At 38.1% G+C, this 21,172-nt stretch overlaps 1 protein-coding gene across 1 annotated transcript in view; it reads right to left on the reverse strand.

The window, feature by feature from the left end:
* The window catches only part of GRM8 (glutamate metabotropic receptor 8), an 846,090-nt gene that overhangs the window by 465,554 nt on the left and 359,364 nt on the right, over positions 1 to 21,172 (reverse strand). Inside the window, exons 4-6 of the mRNA XM_066262217.1 lie at positions 4,094 to 4,229; positions 3,113 to 3,267; positions 1,941 to 2,078 (exon numbers count right to left, since the gene is read on the reverse strand). Of these exons, the coding sequence (XP_066118314.1) occupies positions 1,941 to 2,078; positions 3,113 to 3,267; positions 4,094 to 4,229 (429 nt within the window). The remainder of the gene's footprint in view (positions 1 to 1,940; positions 2,079 to 3,112; positions 3,268 to 4,093; positions 4,230 to 21,172) is intronic.

The following is a 21,172-nucleotide window of genomic DNA, read 5'->3' on the forward strand; positions in this document are numbered from 1 at the left end:
ATTCAAATTAGTTCATCCAAATCCACTATTCATTCTGTCTTCTCTGTTAAGGACATCAGCATTTTCCCTAGACCTAGCTGGTAGAGGTTTAATATTCATCATTAACTCCCATGCCCAGCGTTAATCCCTCACCAGGCAGTGTAAACACTACCTACTAGACTTCTGTCCTCTGCAATCTGCCTCTAACTCACATGTCCTTGTCAAGGCTGTGACTGCCATCACCAAAACTACTGGAGGGGCCCTAACTGAGCCCTCTACCTCCTCTCCCCTGATGTCCAATCCAATTTACACTCCTACCACAGGAATTGTCTTGAAACAGGCATCTGAACAATGCCGTGGATAAAAAGCCTCAGCTAATTCTACTCCACAGGTAGCAGGACAAGTGCAAACTTCTCAGCTCTGGGGCTTGGAGGAAGAACCTCAAGAACTGGGACGACCTGGCCCCAGCCTATCTCCTTCGTTCCGTCTGTCCCCACGCTCCCCCTCTCACTGTCCTGGCTCGCACGCCAGCCTCCCTGCACTGCTTTTCCTGTACCTTGAACTAAAGACACTGGCCCTTGCTCCCACAGTGGGCTGCCCTCACAGCTTCACACGACTGACACCTTCTGGCTATTCAGGTCTCATCTCAAATGTCACCTCCTTGGTGCAGCTTTTGGTGATGGCACAATAGAAATGCCACTCCCCCTGACACTAACACCTGGTCACTGTTTCACATTTACTCTGTTGGATTTCCTGTAAGCATGTCTCAGCATCTGGAAGGCCCCATCTCTTTATACATTTACTTATTTAGTGTCTGTCTGCTCACACTCGAATACAAGCTTGGTGAGCAGAGTTTCCCTTCCTTCCTCACCCCAGCCTTCAGCACTCTTCCTGGTTCCCAGGAAGCAGAGTCAGGCCCTCCCCCAACACACACACACACACACACACGCACACACACACACAAACACACACACAAACACACACACGCACGTGCGCGCACACACACACAGTGTGGCTCCTGTTCTCACATCCCCACCCTCGCTCTGCACTTATATTACATCTTTTATTTGAACAGCTCTTTCCAAAGAAAGTGAGTAGAGAGAAAGGAGAATATTTCAAAATACGGGAGGGAGGGTATATGTATAAAATACTCATTCAAGTTTTGTAGTATTCAGTGTAGAGGATTTACACATTTGTTAACATTACCCCTAATCTTTTACAGCTTTTTGTGATCATGCTATAACCAGCAGTCATTAAATTTCCTTTCCATGTGTTAATTTCTCACATACTATATATGTAAAATGGATTTGTTAAAAGCTTATACTGACCTTGTATCTGTAAGCTTGCTAAATTCACCACTTAGTTCTAAGTACTTTTTAATATCTCATACATATTTCTATGCATACACTCATGATATGCAATGAATAATGTTTTTTACATTTAAAATATGAATGTTTAATATCACTTATTTTTTAAGCACAAAATACATAAAATAAATCATCAAAAATCATAACAGCTAAAGCTATGCAAGATATGGAAGACATTAGTATTATAGGGGACATGGATTGAAATCGTTTTTTTTTTTAAGTATCTTATAACAAATTATTATGATCTTTACTGCATTTTACACTTCTAGAGAGCAATATTATTTCTTGCTCAGTTGTGCATAGCCCACCAATCCTAATAAAGTGCTTTGCTCAGAGTAGGAACTCAATAAATGTTTTTAAATAGGACTGACATACCCTAGCACATGGCAATGTCCACTAAATACTTGTTGATTGACTGGAAAAACCAGTAAGTATACCTAAGTTTGTTGAAGAGTCAGTGTATGCCCAGCCCTGCTGGGAACAACAAGAGACACAAGAAAATAGAAAATACCTTCATCATTATCCATGTAGAAAAACTTCCTTTCTCGAGTAATGAAAAAACAAATGCACTAAGGAAAATGCTTAAGTGGGTACCTGTGCATTTCTTTATATGACTGTTCCTTTTTCCATGTGATCCCAGTTTGCATCCAAAATTCTCCTCCCAAAATTCTGCGAACCACACATTTCTTCTATTATTGGCAAGAGTTCGGCTTCTAAAGTATCGATCAAATCCTATTTTAAAGAACAAAGGTATGATTTTAGTATTCCTTTGAAATCAAAACCAAATACTTATCAGAGCTTTTCAATGGGTATTATGTTATATTGTGATCATTGTACGAAAAAAACATCCCAAAATATGTTAACAAATGGGAGAGAATGAAAAGCTTCCTTTATGGCCAAAGTCAAGGGAATCAGAGGAGAATATCTCCACCCTCACCACTCACTATTCAGGCACCTACCTCCAGGGATGTGTCTTAATAGGAAAACCTGTTGTTGGTGTCATCTCTCAACCTCTCTCTCTCCTCTAGTCTTCCAGTGGCCTCATGCTAAATATGCAGAACCAACTCAGATTTTTTCATTCTTTTTTTTTATCTGTCTCCTAGTGTGTTTAATGTTTCCAGCTTCTATGCTTCCACCCAACTCAAACTTTATCCATCCTGTATGTTCCATTTTCAGCTAATTCAATTAACTAATCAGCACTAACGTAATCTTCTGGTGTCATGGGTAACGGGTTAAAGTGCCAGCCTGCTCAGGTAATGACCTCACTGAAGGGAGACCACCTAGAAATAATGTCTTACTCAAAAGGATAATGGGATAGGTCGAAATTTTGATCACTGTCAAAACCATTGGCAAAGGCAATGAGCCTCGTCTTTTCTGTAGCATTTATTTTACCCACAGGTTTAGTGCAGCATCGTGTCATCATTTTCTGTGAAGCAAGCAGTCCCCTCTCAACAGTGCTGTGACCATCACACATGCCCATGGAAATATGCAAACTCAGAGAGCAACATCATGGCAATGGTTAACATCATGGAAATATTTAAGGCCAACTATAATTGCCTTTCTTAAAAAAATTTCAATAGGTACTCTTCTAATAAAAAGTACATGCTGGGTTAAATAGTTACTGTCTTGGCAATTCTGCCATTAGAACTAAAAATTCTATCCAGAGTCATCAATAATGGGTGCTTTTCATTATAAGCTGATACTCTGGTTTTGCCTTTGAGTTTTGATGGAATTGGGATGAAAAATTGTCTATGGTGCATCCTTACCATCAATTGATGCTCTTTTGGGCAAAATCGTCACAGCCCCTTCTGCAATCTCCTCCTGCTGATAAACGGGTGCTATTTTGGATCCCCAACTATCTGAGCCGATCCAGAGAAAGTGGCCACTTTGGTTTAATTTTTTTGCTGCTTCCAATATCCTCCTACAGGAATAAAGCAAAATAATACATACCACATGTATCAAGAAACACTACACTTGGCCCTGGCCTGTTGGCTCATCAGTAGAGCACTGGCTCTGCGTGTGGATATCCCTGGTTCAATTCCCAGCCAAGGCACACAGGAGAAGCGACCATCTGCTTCTCCACCCCTCCCCCTCTTCTCTCTCTCTCTCTCTCTCTCTCTCTTCCCCTTCTTCAGCCATGGCACAAATGGTTCGAGCAAGTTGGCCCCAAGCACTGAGGATGGCTCCATGGCCTCACCTCAGGCATTACAATAGCAGAATTGCCAAGAAATAGAGCAATGGCCCCAGATGGGCAGAGCACTGCCCAGTAGTGGGCTTGCCAGGTGGATCCCAGTCAGAGCATATATGGGGAGTCTGTTCTCTGCCTCCCCACCTCTCATTTAATAATAAAAAAACTACACTTATAAATGTTACAAGATAGTTAAATCAAGTTATATATACTCAGCAGGTCACCATTAAAAAAATTAGTCAATCATTCTAACTGCATGAGCCTTATCATCTCCTAAAGGAAATTCACTGGCGACCTGAGCTCCAGCACCTGTTCATTAGCCTTATCCTTAACCTCATTCACTTCATTCTGTCTACCATCCTTATTCGTCTCACTTCTTCCAGACTTAGAAACTAGACGTCTGTGTGTCTCTGTGCACCAGAAGGCAATCTGTAATTGCATGAGAACGTTGTAATTCCTGCAAACTCTCACAAGATTCTATACTGAACATGAAATATGTTTGGAAAAAGGATGTGAGCCGTACATCTGATCCTACATAAGGAAGAAAAGGAACCAGCACCTGATGTCATCTTCATTGGCAAACAGAATCACTGCCCGGGCGTTAGGTGTTTCTAGCAGGCGTTTGATAATTTTTTCAAATTCTCCAGGTCTTGGTTCACGTGGGATCTTCTGTGACTGAGCAATGCAAACACCACCTATTTTTTAAAAAAAGAAGAAAGCAATTCAGAAAGGATATTTCATTAATAAACTTAGTAAGATTAGCTACTTTATGAAAACAAATAATTTGGTTCAGAATATGGTTTTTCAAAACATCTACCACTTTCACCTATTAAATCACATTTGTTTGAATGATAAAGTATGTCTCAAATAAATTTTATCAATTACTGAGTTATGCATCAGGGTCTTTATTTCCCCAAAGTTAAACATTATTCTTGTGGATGTCTATAAGAAAACCAAAATGTACAAAAAGTGTGAGGAGAGTTAAGGAGCAAGGAAGAAGGGCTGTTCTGATTCATTTAACATGTCAAAGGACCAGTGCCTGGATTAGTAAGAAGCATGAACAAGTCTTTCTTATGCCTGCGACCACCAACAGGAAGGTCCTTTTGCTACTTTTATATATTAGTAGAGCTCCTTTAAAGTTCATTTCATCTTATCACTCACAATATTGCAACAAGGTTCTTATGCATTAGCATAATGACATGTCATGAAACAAGTAGTCTTCAAGACTATTTGAGACACAGGCAAGTCCCAAAGATTCAAACCCTCAATTCCCTCAATTGATATATGTTTCCCTTCTACCATGAAAATCAAACAGCAGACATCCCATCCCATTACAAATGAACCTTCTTTCAGCTTTGGCCTTTTCTTCTTAGGCAAAGAGAGACTAAAGAGAAAAGTTTAGACTAGATCTCTGCCTGGGGTAAAAGAAAAAAGAGGTTTCTTAGTTGCAATGGAGCAGAGAAATAACATATGCTGATATTAGGTGGAAAAAGCAATATTAAGCAATACATTTCAATTCTTTTGCAGTTTAAACAGGAGTTTTGAGCCAGTTAAATATTAAATCACCATTTGTACCATTGCTTTGGTAGGCAAAGGAATGTCTACTTCCAAACAATTAACATTCTATTCAGTTACTCAAAAGTTACTCGGTGCTGTTATATACTATGGATTAGGCTGGACACTGGTAACACCCACTCCAGTCCAGGAGTTACCATCCAGTTTGGGAAAGAGACATTCTAATAAATTGTCATGGAATACGTGACAAATTTTAGAATTAAGAGAATATATCATGCAGCGGGAGCACAGAGGAAGATGTAACTAAAATGCTTGAGAGAAATGTATTTTAAACAGCAAATACACAGCCCTATAGGGACAACAGTGGGACATTTCTGAAGAGGCCAAGGTATGAAGAAACCTTGCTTGACCATGGCTTGTGGTAGATACCAGCTGGGATTTTAAAAAAATGGCCAGGCTGAGCTTGAGAATAACCTTGATGGACATGCCATGCTAAATACTTAGGACTTTCTCTTGAAAACAGTAGGAACCCACTGAAAGTTCACAAGTGAAAGAAGTACAGGATGGGTTTTATGCTTTAGGAAAAAAATTCTCAGGTAACCAGAGAAATGTCTAAAGCCAGACAATGGGTATCCAGTGTCTTGTGATAGGACTTAATAACATATGGCAATAATGTATGATTAACAGTTCTAGAATACTGAAGCTTGATTTTTCTTTAACTTAGAGCAAAGTCAAAATTATCTCTGCAATAACAATACTCTTTTAACCTTACAATATGCTCTTCAGAGGTGGGAATTGCCTGTAATCTATAGGCTGAGCCTATAGGTGGCTAGCCCCATTATCAACCAGATTCTGTATGGGGACCATGGGATGCAAAGGGGAACACAAGAGAAATGCTCCCTGCTTTCACAGAGTTTAGAAATGTGTGTAAGCCAGGCTTAATGCAAAAAAAAAAAGTATATAATTATAAAATATGACAAGTTCTATGAGCAAGAGCAAGGGAATTTACTTTAGACTGAGGAGTGTTCAGGAAAAGCCTCCCTAAAGTGGTGTGTCACTTTTTTGAGATCAGAAAACAAGAGAATGGGAGAGAAGAACATGGAAAAGAGCAGGAGAAAGCCAGTGGAGTTAATGAATGACAGGGACAGAAGTGTGAGACACAGGTGAGAGGTGGACAGGGGCCAGGTCATGCATGGCTGTGCAGGGTCTATAGACAATTATAAATAATTAAAATGCTTGTATTCCTCAGTAAATGTTTTAGTAGCCCATACAGATAAGTCTGGTCTCTGCATTCAATGGAAGAAAAATGGATGAGGCTTGCTGATACAGAAGGCCACCTGGAGTGGAAAGAACAGGAGGCAATGAGCCCAGTTAGAAGGCCATGGGGATTGGCAGGGGAAAGACACAATGCTTCCCGTGCTGAGGACGAGCAGATGGAGCTGTCAGAATTCCTGAGTTAGAATCGATGGGGCTTTGTCCTAGTCAGTACAGCCTTGTTGAAGTACAATTGGTGGATAAAAAATTGTTTATATTTAGATGGTACTAAATAGTAGGAGGTCGTGAGAAAGCACTAAGCATGTCTCTAAGGTTCTGGCCTTTGTGCCCAGTTTATGGGATGCCACCATGAAGCAAGTGGGAAAAACAGAAAGGTGAGCAGGTATGCAGAGGGAAAAAGCATGACGTTGACTAAGGACAGGTTGTTTCTGAAGTACTCATGGAACATCAAACTGAAAATGTGGGTCTGGCACCAAGGAGGGAGAAGAGACATGTAATTACAGTTTCATCAGATGCTGACACAGTAGGCAGATGGAGCACGGGAAGTAGAGATCGCTCACAGGGAATATTTAAGACAATAAGGAAAGGCGAATGATGATGCTAGGAGAACCCATCAGCTCTGGAGAGGGGGCCAGTGAATGAGACCGCAAAGGAGTGATCACATATTTTGAAGAGGAAACTTTTGGGACAAAGTCTAGTGGTAAGTTAAAAATGATGCATAATGTCTTTAAAAATCAAACAAATAGATTAAAAAAAAAAACAACCAAAAAACAAAACTGTGTTGAATGGAAGCAATAGGTAACAATAGAAATGTAAGTCCGGGCCCTGGCCAGATGGCTCAGCGGTAGAGCGTCGGCCTGGTATGCGGGGGACCCGGGTTCGATTCCCGGCCAGGGCACATAGGAGAAGCGCCCATTTGCTTCTCCACCCCCCCCTCCTTCCTCTCTGTCTCTCTCTTCCCCTCCCGCAGCCAAGGCTCCATTGGAGCAAAGATGGACCGGGCGCTGGGGATGGCTCCTTGGCCTCTGCCCCAGGCGCTAGAGTGGCTCTGGTCGCGGCAGAGCAACGCCCCGGAGGGGCAGAGCATCTCCCCCTGGTGGGCACAGCTTCGCCCCTGGTGGGCATGCCAGGTGGATCCTGGTCGGGCGCATGCGGGAGTCTGTCTGACTGTCTCTCCCCATTTCCAGCTTCAGGAAAAAAAAAAAAAGAAATGTAAGTCCGAAACCATAGCACTCCCTAGGGAACAATAACTATTTCAAAATATGACTGCCCTTTTAATCAAATTGCTGTGATTACTTAAGCATCCCATTAAAGATATGCTGTACCCTCAGTATCATTCTGAAATTTCTAGTGACTTCATAGCCAGAAGAAATGAAGGCTGGAAAATGTTTATTCTATTTCATATGAGGCAAAAAGGCACTCCAAGCAATCAATGAACTAAGGTGCCACAACTATGAGCTGATGCTTCTCATCTCTCTCCCTTCCTGTCTGTCTAGCTCTCACTAAAATAAATAAATAAATAAACAAACAAACAAACACTCAAACATAGACTTTAGTCTGAAATCATTGATTTATTCACTCATTCAGGATGTACTGAACGTTTTTGGTAGTTGATTTCTTACATAGCCTGAATCCATTTCATTTTTTTTTTTTATTCTTGTGCCTCATCTGATATTTTTCAGCCTGGCCAATCTGTATTTTTCTGGGAAGAGGGACTGCCCATTTAATTTACTTCAGCGGAACCAATATGTAGAACCTGATCCACGTGGTGCTTGGCTGTTGGATACCTTCTGGATATTTTATGAAATCATGGACTGTATTGCTTCTCAAGTGACTAAAATTAGAAGATTAGGATTCTTTCCTTAGCCCTGAAACACATTTACACTTCCTATCTTTATATCTGTAAAAAAGCCAGAGATTTAATCCATTCATAAGAACTCATGGTCTACTATGCTTCAGGAGCTACAGACATTCAAAGATCGCTTGTCCTCAGCAGTACTATAATTAAATGGTGAGATATACATATTTAAAAAGCCAGATAAACATATAAGATTATCTAATGGTAAAAGGTAACAGCATAAAAAATGTGAAAATACAATAATAAATGATGTCATCCTCCAAAATAATCACATGACTTCATTAGAAGAAGTCATTATGTAGTTGTAGTTTGGTTTAAAAAAAAACAGTAAAATTTAGTCGAACATATGTTTCCTTACAGCACTCATTCATCTATTGTTTCAATTTTTCAAGAGACTGTCTTGATTTAGACTTCTGGGGTGGGTAGGAGGAAGAGGAGTTGCTCTCCATCAAAGAATATGTCTAGTGCATCTATTTTTTCATATCTCACTCTGAAAGAGGACTGATTGTGTACAATTCCAGGGACAGTAACCTTACTATATTCTGCAGGTGTGCTCAGTTCTGCAAGAAATAATTTTTAAAGCTTAGCAATTAGGAAAAGAATGTTGTGTGGAAGAATTTATAGCTGGCTGCTTTTTGGAATTTCCTGATTTTCTTGATTATGTAGTTTCTTTTTTCCTTTTGATTCTTTAATGACAATTAAAAGAACATTTGTTCACCTGCGATGTGGTGGCACAGTGGACAGAGTATTGACCTGGAATGCTGAGGTTGCTGATTCGAAACCCCGGGCATGCCCAGTCAAGGCACATACGAGAAGTAACTACTACAGTTGATGCTTCCCGCTCCTCCCCCCCATTTCTCTCTCACTCTAGCTCTCCTCTCTCTAAAATCATTAAATAAAATCTAAAAGAAAATCATTTGTTCAGTTGAACACTGTAAAGTGCAGGTACATCTTACAACACTTGATGGCTCCTTCCCAGTCTCATTCACTCTATGAAACCTTACTACTCCTAATGACAGCACTCTAAGTTTGGTATTATTGTGTATCTCTGATGTAGAAACTGAGAAACAAAGATGTCAAAAGCTAGCAAGAGATTGGAACTCAAGTTCAAAGCTAGATCCATTTGACTTCAAGTCTAAACTCGCCCATTAATAATTAACTATACCTGTTGTATATGCTTTAATTGATACAAATAATTGAATAATAAAAAGCAAACTTAAATACGTTAAAAAAAAAGTGGGTCACTCCTTAGAAATCTAATTGATAGCATATAAATATAGTACTTCTATGGAGTATTCAGGGTTCAATTAAAATACTTAGATCTCATGCACATTATGGAACTGACTTAAACATCTTCAGTATATATGTAACCAGTCTCCTCTTAATAATGGACTATTTTTGACCTAACAAAAATGTGATATAGCCAGTCAACTATTATTTATTTCCTATGAAGCTACCTTTGAAAAATAGCAATGAGCAAAGCCAAGTAAGTTTTTTTAAAGATAATATTAACGTATTAACTCTTAGTGTCCAGATCCCAGTTCCAATTTGATGGGGAGATTTCCCCCTCACCAAGCAATTCTCTGGACACCAACTGTCCTACAATTCAACTCAATCTGATACGATCTACCAACATATAGCGTCAGAATACACACATTAAAGGTCCAGTTCTATAACACTGTCCCCTCCCCAAGTTGTTACTTTTGGTTTGGGGATAACCAGCCCCATCCCTAGGTTAGCTAAGAGCCTCCCCAAAGTGATCTCATTAACATAACAAAAGACACCTTAATCACACTCATCACTTCAGAAATTCCAATGGTTTTAGGATCTCTATGCCAGAAACAGAAACAAATACCAATTGTATTTTTCTTATTACAAATCACAATATCACAACTCTCCACCCTAATTACCCTTGGCATCATTTCTTTCCATCTTTCTGGAAGCACAAGTAAAATAACAATCTGGCCGAATGTAATTGGCCCATTATTGAGAGTTGAGCAGATTTTGTTGCAAGGTTCAAATAAGTGTCATCACACCTCTTGTAACAGTATTTTCACTTCCTTATGTGGCGCTCCGCTGGAACGTCACAGAAAGGTGCATAAGATGATGGAAGTGAGTATGTTTATCTGTTTCAAGTGCACTTTGTAAAGAGATTTGTCTCACACATCACAGTAAAGAAAAAGTGTTATCTTTAACAACATGGATTTAAAATAGCAAAATTATACTTAAATCTGTGTTTATTCTCTCTCTCTCTCTTTCTCTCTCTCTCTCTCTCTCTCTCTCTCTCTCTCACACACACACACACACACACACACACATTTTAAGCTTTCTCCTCTTATCAAATGCCATGTGGACTCTTAAAGGGCTCTCAAAAACAATAAAATGAGGGAATGAAGCTCCTACAACAAAAGAGGCATGAGCCAAACACTACTACCTTCCGTGTCCCATGAAGAGCAGAAATATGGACAATCCACTATGAAAAGAACATGCACAGAAAGCCCTCTCCAGCCCATCTCCATGGGGATGTTCAGATAAACCCTGATGCTCTGGAGGCACATTGGGCTGGAATAGGCTTCCAGGGTCAATGTCCATACACATCAGGCTTTCTAACTCAGCCAAAGCTCATCACAGATCCAAGTGTCTGCTCAGAAAAACAGTGGTATGGTGGTTACAAAGATCATCTCTGGGGCACAACAGCCTGGCCCTTCACTTACTGGCTCTGTGACTCTGAGTAAATCATGTGACTCCTCTGTGCCTCTGTCCCTCACCTGAAGATTTAGAAAATGCTAGTATCTTCCAAATGGGATACTGTGAAGGAATTCAGTAAGCACTGAACAAATAAATTTTTTTTTCCCTTAGAAAACACGTTACTTGTAAATTATTTAAAATAAAAATGGACAAACCTGAAACAGATTGGTAACTCACTTTCACCAAGCGATATCTATTTATGACATTATTTGTAGAAACCTCAAAATTCATTCCCCAAATGTACATAGAATAATAACTCTTACTAGAGATTCCAGTCAATGGGGACACTAACTGCAGAAAGTTCCACAGTTAGAAGGAAAACTCGTGCCCGTCACAAGCTAGAGCTAACCTTCTGACATGTTGCCTCTCCCCACTCCTGATCACTGGACATGTCTAAGGAGAGAAGAGCGTAGGGAAAGAAAAAGAAGAAAAAAGAGAACAAGAGTAGAGAGAAGGGAAACTAGACAGCACACCATCCAGACCCAAAGTATCTTTGGAGGTGGGCAAAACATCGGATCTCCATCAGGTCAAAACAGCCAATGTGGGCTTAGAAACAGCTAGAGAAGAAACACTTGACTAATTTTAAAGAACTTCTACTAATGTGGTATGTGTATTTGTATTTATTTGGATTAGTTTCTTAGTACAATTTTTGGAGTGTTTTGGAATTTTTATTTTGTGTTCTTTGTTAATTTGTTTATTTCTGCCATTTCAAAGTTAATTTCCACGTATGGGGCCAACAATATGACAGGAAGGTTTCAAAAGATAAAACTAATTCCCTGTAAATGCTCAAATGCCCAATATGAACAGACTCTGAGAGAAGAGAAATTTCATATTTTCCAGCCCACTGCCTGGAAACGCTATTATGCTCAAGACTATTGGAATCAAAGTAAGCATTGTTTAAATTTCTTACTCATTCTGGACTAGAAAAAAATTAGTATTGGACTTTGAATTAAGCCTATTGTAGTTCTAAAAAATAGCATCAGACTTTGAATTAAGCCCATTATAATTAATTTAGAAATTAGTAATTCAATTACAGATTAGAAATTTATTCAAGAATTATACCCATTAAATTAGTGAGGGAAGGGGCAGACATTGATGGTATCTACCCTTCTTCAATCATTCAACAAATATTTATTGAGCACTTTTTATATGTTAAATGCTTTTTAGAGACAGAGCATACAACAGTAAACAATACAGAGGGGCCTCTGACTTCATATCTATCTTTTAGGTCTAGTGAAGTCTGATACCTGTGGGCATTCATTAGATGTGTGATAAGTGAATGAACAAGAAGCTCCTACTTCATGGTACAGTGCAGTGGTCCCCAACCCCCATGGGCCATTTGGTACTGGTCCACAGAGAAAGAATAAATAACTTACATTATTTCCATTTTATGTATATTTAAGTCTGAATGATGTTTTATTTTTAAAAAATGACCAGATTCCCTCTGTTACATCCATCTAAGCCTCACTCTTGACGCTTGTCTCATAAGTTCGACAATTATATTTTAAAATACCACAGTTTTTTACGCCGGTCGCATAATTTTATTTTGTGCATTTATCCATCCCACCCTAAAGGCTGGTCCATTAAAATATTTTCTGACATTAAACCGGTCCGTGGCTCAAAAAAAGGTTGGGGATCATTGATATAGTGGATTGATCTAATAGAGAGGTAATAAGCATTTCCATGTATTAAAAATACCATCATTCAGACAAAGACAAAGCATCTCTGCATCTATGTTATATCTGTATATAACAAAGGCATTTCCAATACCTTCTGAAATTAGGACACTCTCAACAGCATCTCAATAGCAGCTATCAGAGCTTGCAAACCATGAGTCTTCCTCTAGCCAACACAGAAGAAGTATCTTACTTCACTTATCAACATTACCCGAATTCTGCCACATGCTGGCTTTCAATCAGTGGTCTTTACTCAAAGCAGCATTTTCAAAAGTGGGCTGACATTCTTGATTTATGGAAGAAGGAACTAACAGCTAAAAGATTATTATTTTTTTTGCTAAAGAACTCTTTAAAGCAAGAATTACACTACACCCAATGTACAGAGTGACTCAACTAAGAAACAGACTGTAAAGAACAAAAATAAGCACCAAAAGCATTTAAACTCTCAGTCTTTGAGCAAATACAAGAACTTGTGTTTTTCTAGGTAATGCAACATCATTTTCTACAACAGGAGTCACTCTTTGTGTTTGAGATATAAAAAGATTAAAAATATAGCTATGTATTTAACTTCTTGGATTCAAATAGAATTAAAAAGAGAAAAGAATTTTTGCTAGCAAGCCATCTTAAATTTTAATTATTTAAAACACTCTTTAAAAAACTTTAACAGCTTCATAAAGTATAATCAATATATAAAATAGCTGCATATATTTAATGTATACAATCTGATGATGAGTTTGAACATACACATACAGCTATGACATTATCACCAAGATCAAGGTAACAAATATATCCATCATCTCAACAAGTTGCTTGTATAACATGTGTGTGTTAAGATCTACTCTCTTAATAAATTCTAAGTGCATAATACTGTACTGTTAACTATCGGCACAACTTTGTACAGCAGAACTCTAGAACTTCTTCATGTTGCATAACTGAAATATTGTACTATTGAACAACAACTCCCCCTTTCCCCTCCTCATAGCTCCTGGAAACCACCATTTACTCTGTTTCTGAGTTGGACTATTTTAGGTACCTCATATAAATAGAATCAGACAATATTTGTCCATATGAGACTGACTTATATTTCACTTAGTGTGATATTCTCCAGGTCAGTTCATGTTGTCACAAATATTAGGGTTTTCTTCTTTTTTAAAGCCGAATATCATTCTATTGTATGTATATTTCACATTTTTTAATCCATTCATTTGTCATTGGGTATTCAGGTTGTTTACTTATCTCAGATTTTGTAAATAATGCTGCAACAAACGTGGGAATACAGCTATGTCTTCCAGATTCTGATTTCAATTCTTTTGGGTAAGTACCCAGAAATGAGATCGCTGAAATATATGGGAGGTTTATTTTTAATTTTTTTGAGGAACCTGCATACCATTTTCCCTAATGGCTGTACATTGCACAAAGGTTCCAATTTCTCCACATCCTTGCCAACACTTGTCATATTGTGTCATATTGTGTCATATAGCTGGATTTGGGGGGGGGGGAGCAAAGGATGTTTTGTTTGTTTTTGATAATCGCCATTCTTACAGGTGTGAAGTGACAGCTCATTGCCATTTCAATTTGCATTTTCTTTGACATTAGTGATGTTAAGCACCTTGATACAGACCTCCTGAGTCTAACCCTAATAGCCAAGTATATGTTTATACTTTGCTATCCTTTAATAGCTGTCTCCTTCGTCATTAAATCTCAATAGACATAATTCAGCACCACAGCAACAAGTAAGATAGTATCATCAAAACGTTTTATACCATCAGGACTAAATAATTTAGAAAAAAAAATGCTTTTTGTTCTGGTTCAGGTTGGGCAAAAGTGTCATTCATTAACATCTTCTCCATAGAGTGTCCTGCAGGTTTCTTTCCCCATAAGCCCAGGCAGGCCTGCTATACTCACGGAGCATTAACTGAGCTCTTACTACATGCAGAGTGCTCTGTAGGAACCTCAAAGGAGAAGACATGGTCCCTGCTCTGGAGGCACTCAAAGTAAACAACACAAAATGTAAACAAATAGTACAGTTTGGTGTAAAAAAAAAAATGCTGTCACACAGGGAAGCCCAGGAACAAGGGACCAAGAGAATGGAGATGAGTAACTAAATTAGATTCACCGGCTCCTGCAGTCACCATGGAAATGCATGATCAGAGAAGTGTGAAAAGCAACTGTAAGGCACGTTGATATACACCAGAATCATCAAGTCAGAAAACATTTCTGGAATGAGCTATGACAGCCTTAAGTAGCCAGCAACCTGCGAAATCCATTTCTAATGGTACTACCAGACAGCAGATATATTTATTTGGTATTTCTCAGGAAAATGTGATTGTCAATAATTTAAATACAATGTAATAAACACCCTGCATTTATGTACTAAAGGGGATTTAATTTTACCTTTCCACAATGAGAAACAAACAACTCACCTTGGGAATGTGTAAGGAACACAGAGAAATAAATTAAAATAACCATTAAAATGGCCACTGGAAACCAAGAATCAATCTTTAATCAAACCAAGGACTTCAATTGGGTTCAATAAATTTTCAGCATAACTAATCAAACAGCCATATATACGGCATTATTTATTTTAATGTTAAAATATGTTGGAACTTGTGAGAACAGATTTTTACAAACGTTATTCCCACTATTGCCAACTGTAAAAATGTTTCAGCCAGGGCAAAATTTCATCATTTCACTATTCACTATCAAACACTCTTCACCAAAACCAAGAAACTTCTACATCTCCAGTGTTATAAGAAATTTGGCAGGTGTGTTATAACATTTTGCATTACCTTATATCGTTTACCTAAAGGGGTTCTTGAAAGAACATTAAGCTTTCAATAATCCTAACATCACAAAACGGAAACCGATCAGACCACAAGTGACAAAAGGATAACAGTGTGTTACCTCATAAATTTCTGCAATATAATTTCTTCAATTCTGTTCGTGCAGTGACTCCTTAATAAAACTCATCCTCCTCACAAATGCATTCTATCTTAACCATATACAGCATATGAAAAGCTATAAAATGAAAATCAGTTTGGCTTGTGGGGAAAAAAAAATCCTGAAATATGAAAAAAAGTGCCAGAAGGACAGGTTCTATCCTTAGAACAACAAGTTTGTTCATGCTATGACATAATTTTTACATCCCTACACTGGACCGTGCCCATGTTCCACCTGTATGACTCTGGACATGGTCATCGGAACTTTCTGGCTTTCAGGTTCCTCATTTGTAAACAGAAGGGTGCTTGACAGGATGATCACAAGAATTTTTTGAATTTCAACAGTTTGTGTTTCTATGAATATACCCCATGCACTGCTTCCCATGAGTACTGTGGATTATATAAGTTCTAATATGGGAATAGAACATCATGTACAATGTAATAAATCATTTTTAAAAAGCCTAGGGAGACACACAAGAAAACTTGTTTGATTCAAAATTATGAAACCTGGCTCCATGAGTCAGAGCATGACTGGGAAAATATAAAAACTACTTTTTACAAGAGTATTAGAGGCTCAGTCAGGTGCTTGGGGTCAGGACATCAGTTCATTAAAGCACCATAATTCCTTGTTAGTTCAATAAAAATAAAATGGGAGTGAGGGTTAAGCACAGTAATGAAGAAGATGTACACACTTCCATGCTGACTTGTCCATGAATACCTTTCATTACACTATTCAGTAATAGCCTCATTTCTCTCATTGTGCAATTTCTCTCTCACTTTTCCTTATCCACCTCCACTTACCTTTTTTTCTGACTTCTCTAATTCTACCCTCTTCCCTTTCAAAAACCAGAAACAGCACCCTTCCAATTACTTCCATCTTATTGTTTCCCTAAGACTCACTAACAGGACCTCAGATGCAAAATACTAAACGACAAACAAACAAAAAACTGTTGTGTGGACAGGAGTTTGTTAAGTATGGAAAAGAGACCGCATCTGTTTATCTCTACTTCTTCCATAGAGCCAGCTAAATTGTTGAGTATAAAATGCGGGAGGCAGAAAATAAGTGCCATCCGCATTCTGAAAGCTGAAAAGTAGATGATGACCAAGTCATAACTGTCTTACCAGAGTAGAAAAAACTGAAACTAAAGCCCACAAGGCATGGGACTGGGGCTGATGCTCCAGAAATGAAGAGTCACTCCACCCAACACAGGAAGGGACTGGACATGGAGGCTCCGGAGACTCCAGAAAGGGGAGTGGAGAGTAGAAATGGGTGGAAGTCTTTGTAAGCCCTGTCCTCCAACCACAGTTCCTATGCACAGATCAGAGGGTCGTTTTCTGTAGAGGATGAATTCAAGGACAACAGACACAATGAAAGACTGAATAGGTTTCTATAAAGTAAAAGGATTCATGCTGAATTTTACCCAGCTCTTATTAGACCAACAGCTCTACTCTCATCTCCCAGGCAAGCATTTGGAAGAGACATATTTTGGAGAAATTGGCCAAAGGGCAATAACATACTGACACTCATATATGAATGTCTCCCAACTAAATGGCCCTGTATACCTGCTCGTTTTAAAGTAAAGCTACCCGTCAGTGCCACACTCCTGAAAGTTTCCAAACAGCATGTCAGTGCCACATTCTTAACATTGCACCAAACAGAAGTGGTGAACTCAGAACACAGAGAAATAAGACATGAGTAGAAAATGACTTCAAAAATATTAATATCCTCAGAGAGAAGACACTAAGTTCATGCAACAAGATCAAGAGGCTATAAAAACACCAACTTTCAGAGAACAAGAAAGAACTAGCAATTAAACAGGATAAGAAGATAGAAATATCTCAATAGATAAGATATATGAGAAAGCAGTTCAGAAAGTAAAACCAATGAGAAATCATCATGAACTCAGATGTTTCACTCCGGAGGGTTAATGTTCAAATTTGAAATCTCAAAAAGAAAATAAAGCAAGGCCATTACCAAATAAATAAATGAATATTTCTGAGAACCAAAGAAATGAGTTTTTCAATCAAAAATACTGATCAAATGTCTAAAAGAGAGAGAGAGAGAGAGAGAGAGAGAGAGAGAGAGAAGAAAGAGAAAAGAAAAGACCCAGGTCAAGGAACATCAACCAAAAAATTTAAAACATTTGAGCATGAAAGCAGAAAACAGAAAAAAGATTAGGGTTCAGAACACCTTCAGGATTCTCAATGGTAATATTTTCAGTAAGAAGAAAATACAGCAAAGCCTTCAAAATGATAGGGAAAGATGAGCTTTATTCTAGACAAAGATATAATCAGCCAAACTATAAACAAGTGTGTGGGTCGAATAAAATATATTTGAACATGTAGAAATCTAAAAATATATCTACCTCCCATCAACATTTTTAGAAAGATTCTGTTTGTACACCATCCAAACAAGGAAAGTAACACAAAAAAAGACTCAAAATCCAGGTAACAGGTAATCCAACACAGGAAAGTTAAAGGGATTTCTCAAAGTGATGATAAAGAAAAATCAGAGTTAGCAGCTGTGCAACTGGTCTAGAGAGCCTCTAGTACAGATTGGAAAGGAAAGCAGAAAACTCCACAGGTATCTCCAAGAATAAAAGAGAACTGAAGAATGGTTTGATGCATCTGCATGTACTACAGCATATGTACGGTTCTGACAGAGTTTGAGGGAGAATTCATAATAGATATATAGAAAAACCAAGCATGTAACAAAGCAAGGAATTATTAATTCCAGGCAAAATAAAATGTATCAGAAGAGGTGTGTGATTTTAGCACACTAGCTAGACAGACTATGATATCATGTGCACAGTCATGATAGTATCAAGACTGACACTTAATAGAACCAAAACTGTGATGTGACCCTACCGGGACTAGAGAAGCGTATGCGTATCCATGTGCAATTTGCGTGTGGTGGGACTAACTCATTGTCTTCCAGAGTAGGAAGACCAGAAAGATGAGAGCTAAAAACTTAGGATAGCAGCTTAAACAAGTGGACATATAAAGACAAATACCAGAATAACAACTAAAGGGGCTGAAATCAAATGTTCTAAGGAATCAAGATTCAAAAATGGAAGGAATAGAATGGGTGATCGCTGGCTTTCGTTAAGCTTAGTTGCACTCTATGTGATATCATTTAGATAAAATATGTGCTTTGGGCTCTGCTTTTTAAAGTCATAAATTGGAAGAAAAAGAAAGTTTAAAGATGGCAAGATAATTTTAATCCTATCTGCTAAGGAAGGCTTCTCTGTAACTAAGTTTCTCTTTAAAAACTTTTCTGCATCTTTTCACCTGAGCCTGTATTTATTCTCTTACCTGATTTGGGAGTTTTGTTCATTAGTTTTATTTGTTTTCTAAGTAGTATAACAGATGCCTGTTTAGTCTTTTTAGAACCAAAAACTTAGAAAATAATGTATTCTGAAAAAAATAAGAAGAATGACATGATGATCTATGTTGCCACATTTTAAAACATCAGCTTTTAACTCAACCAAAGCTAACCTGTCTGTATGTTGTTTTATTCCCAATCTCTAAGGATTCTTCTCACATAGATCCGTATTTGGTTTTAAGGATATAAAAGACCTATCATTTAAATAAAATCACAACTCATACTTTATCTGGATATTTGCAATTTAATACAACGTTTATATATATATATTTAAAAACAATTTAATACAATATTAAATATATATATATTTAAAAACACATGAGTTCATATGTGAATAAGGATATAATTATCACCCAGGTAGTTATTTTGTTTATTTGTTTTTTGGGGGTTTTTTTGTGGCAGAGACAGAGAGCAAGAAGAGAGAGAGAGAGAGAGGGACAGATACAGACAGACAGGAAGAAAGAGAGATGAGAAGCATCAATTCTTCATTGAGGCATTTTAGTTGTTCATTGCTTTCTCATATGTGCCTTGACTGGGGGGCTACAGCAGAGTGAGTGACCCCTTGCTCAAGCCAGAGACCTTGGGCCTCAAGCCAGAGACCTTGGGCTTCAAGCCAGCAACCATGGGATCACGTCTATGATTCCACGCTCAAGCCAGCGACCCCGCACTCAAGCTGATGATCTCTGGGTTTCGAACCTGGGTCCTCTGAGTCCCAGTCTGATGCTCTATCCACTACATCACCACCTGGTCAGGCCAGGTAGTTTCATTCAAGAACCACAAAAGAATGAAGCTCTGTGGGTAGAAGAGAATACAGGACCCAGAAGTGGTATTTGCAGCTGTGTACTTTGGTGGAGTTTACTCAACTACTGTAGCTTTCAGGTACAGGAGTTTATAGTAATTTTAGTAATACTCAGTACTATTTCATAAGAGAAGAGGGTGGGAGTGGGAAATACAGTCATCCCTCACCATATCACACTTCACTTTTCACAGTATCATGGATTGTTAAATTGTATATATCTAATTTTGTATTGCGAATTTTTCTCTATATTGTGGGATTTTGCAATATATTTATATAAATATTTTCATACATTTACTATTTTAATTATTTTTGCAGTAAGATAAGGATTTTCTAGCCTAAAAAAATTAAAACCAATATAAAAAGTAAAAAATATTAATTAAAATATTAAAAGAATAATTAGTTGAAATAAAGCCTTAAAATATATATAAATAATAAAATAAATATAAGGTCGCTACTTCAGGAATTTTCACATATCGCAGGGGTTCTGGAACATAACCCCCACGATAGACAAGGGACCACTGTGTACAAGTGGTATATCATCCAACCCCCGCCAGACAGGGTTTGAAGGCCTGGTAAGGGTACGTTCAGCACGATATGAGATGGTTTCAGGAAGGAGCTTCTTGGCAATATTTATGCTAATTCAATGAGAATTAAAACTTGATGAATTCTATTTAGGAAATAAATCACAGATTTCAATAATCTGTGATTTAAATACATCTGCATGTATATTTAAATATATGTCATACACTGAAGCCCTGCGAATTAACTGTACCTCACAGTTCTGAAGAAAAAATGTGCAGTGATTTCTTTTCCAACAACACGTGGGTGCCTATGTTTAGAGAACGTGGTGAATGAAGATGCCCCTCGCACTCATCACTTACTCAGGAGAGAGGAGACTGCAACATCAGTATTGGGGAGCAAAGTCTTGTGCCAAGCATCACACCAGGCATGAGGGAGAGCCCACATCCTGATTTTCAGAGAAATTGGCATTCAAGTAGTGAAAGAAATAAAAGATATTGGATTCATTAGCCATTCCATCATTTTAAATAAAAAAATATTCATTTAAATCTCATGGATTTGGTAACACTTCCACTTGGGCATAAAACTAGAAACTGTGGAACGCAGAAACGTAACTCAAAAAGTGTTAAGTTCTTTTCCTGCACTGTGTCACAGTAAAACAGGGATTATACTGCACAATCCCTCCCATGGGTGCCTCAGATACAGTGATTTATGAGAATTCGGGTTGTTACAACGTTTTCTAGTAACACGCTTTCTCGACCTTCACCAACTCATAGCTACAATCGTCAAAATGGTGATTCTGTCTCTCTTTCTTTTTATTTTTTGCTGGAAAATGGCATCTGTGTGGTGTCTTTTTTGTTTTTGTTTTTGTCTTTGTTTTTTTAGGAAAAAGATCACTGATTATCTTAGCCTTTGATGGTGTCA

The sequence above is a fragment of the Saccopteryx bilineata genome, chromosome 2 (genome assembly GCF_036850765.1).
Source record: "Saccopteryx bilineata isolate mSacBil1 chromosome 2, mSacBil1_pri_phased_curated, whole genome shotgun sequence".
Lineage (NCBI taxonomy): Eukaryota > Metazoa > Chordata > Mammalia > Chiroptera > Emballonuridae > Saccopteryx > Saccopteryx bilineata.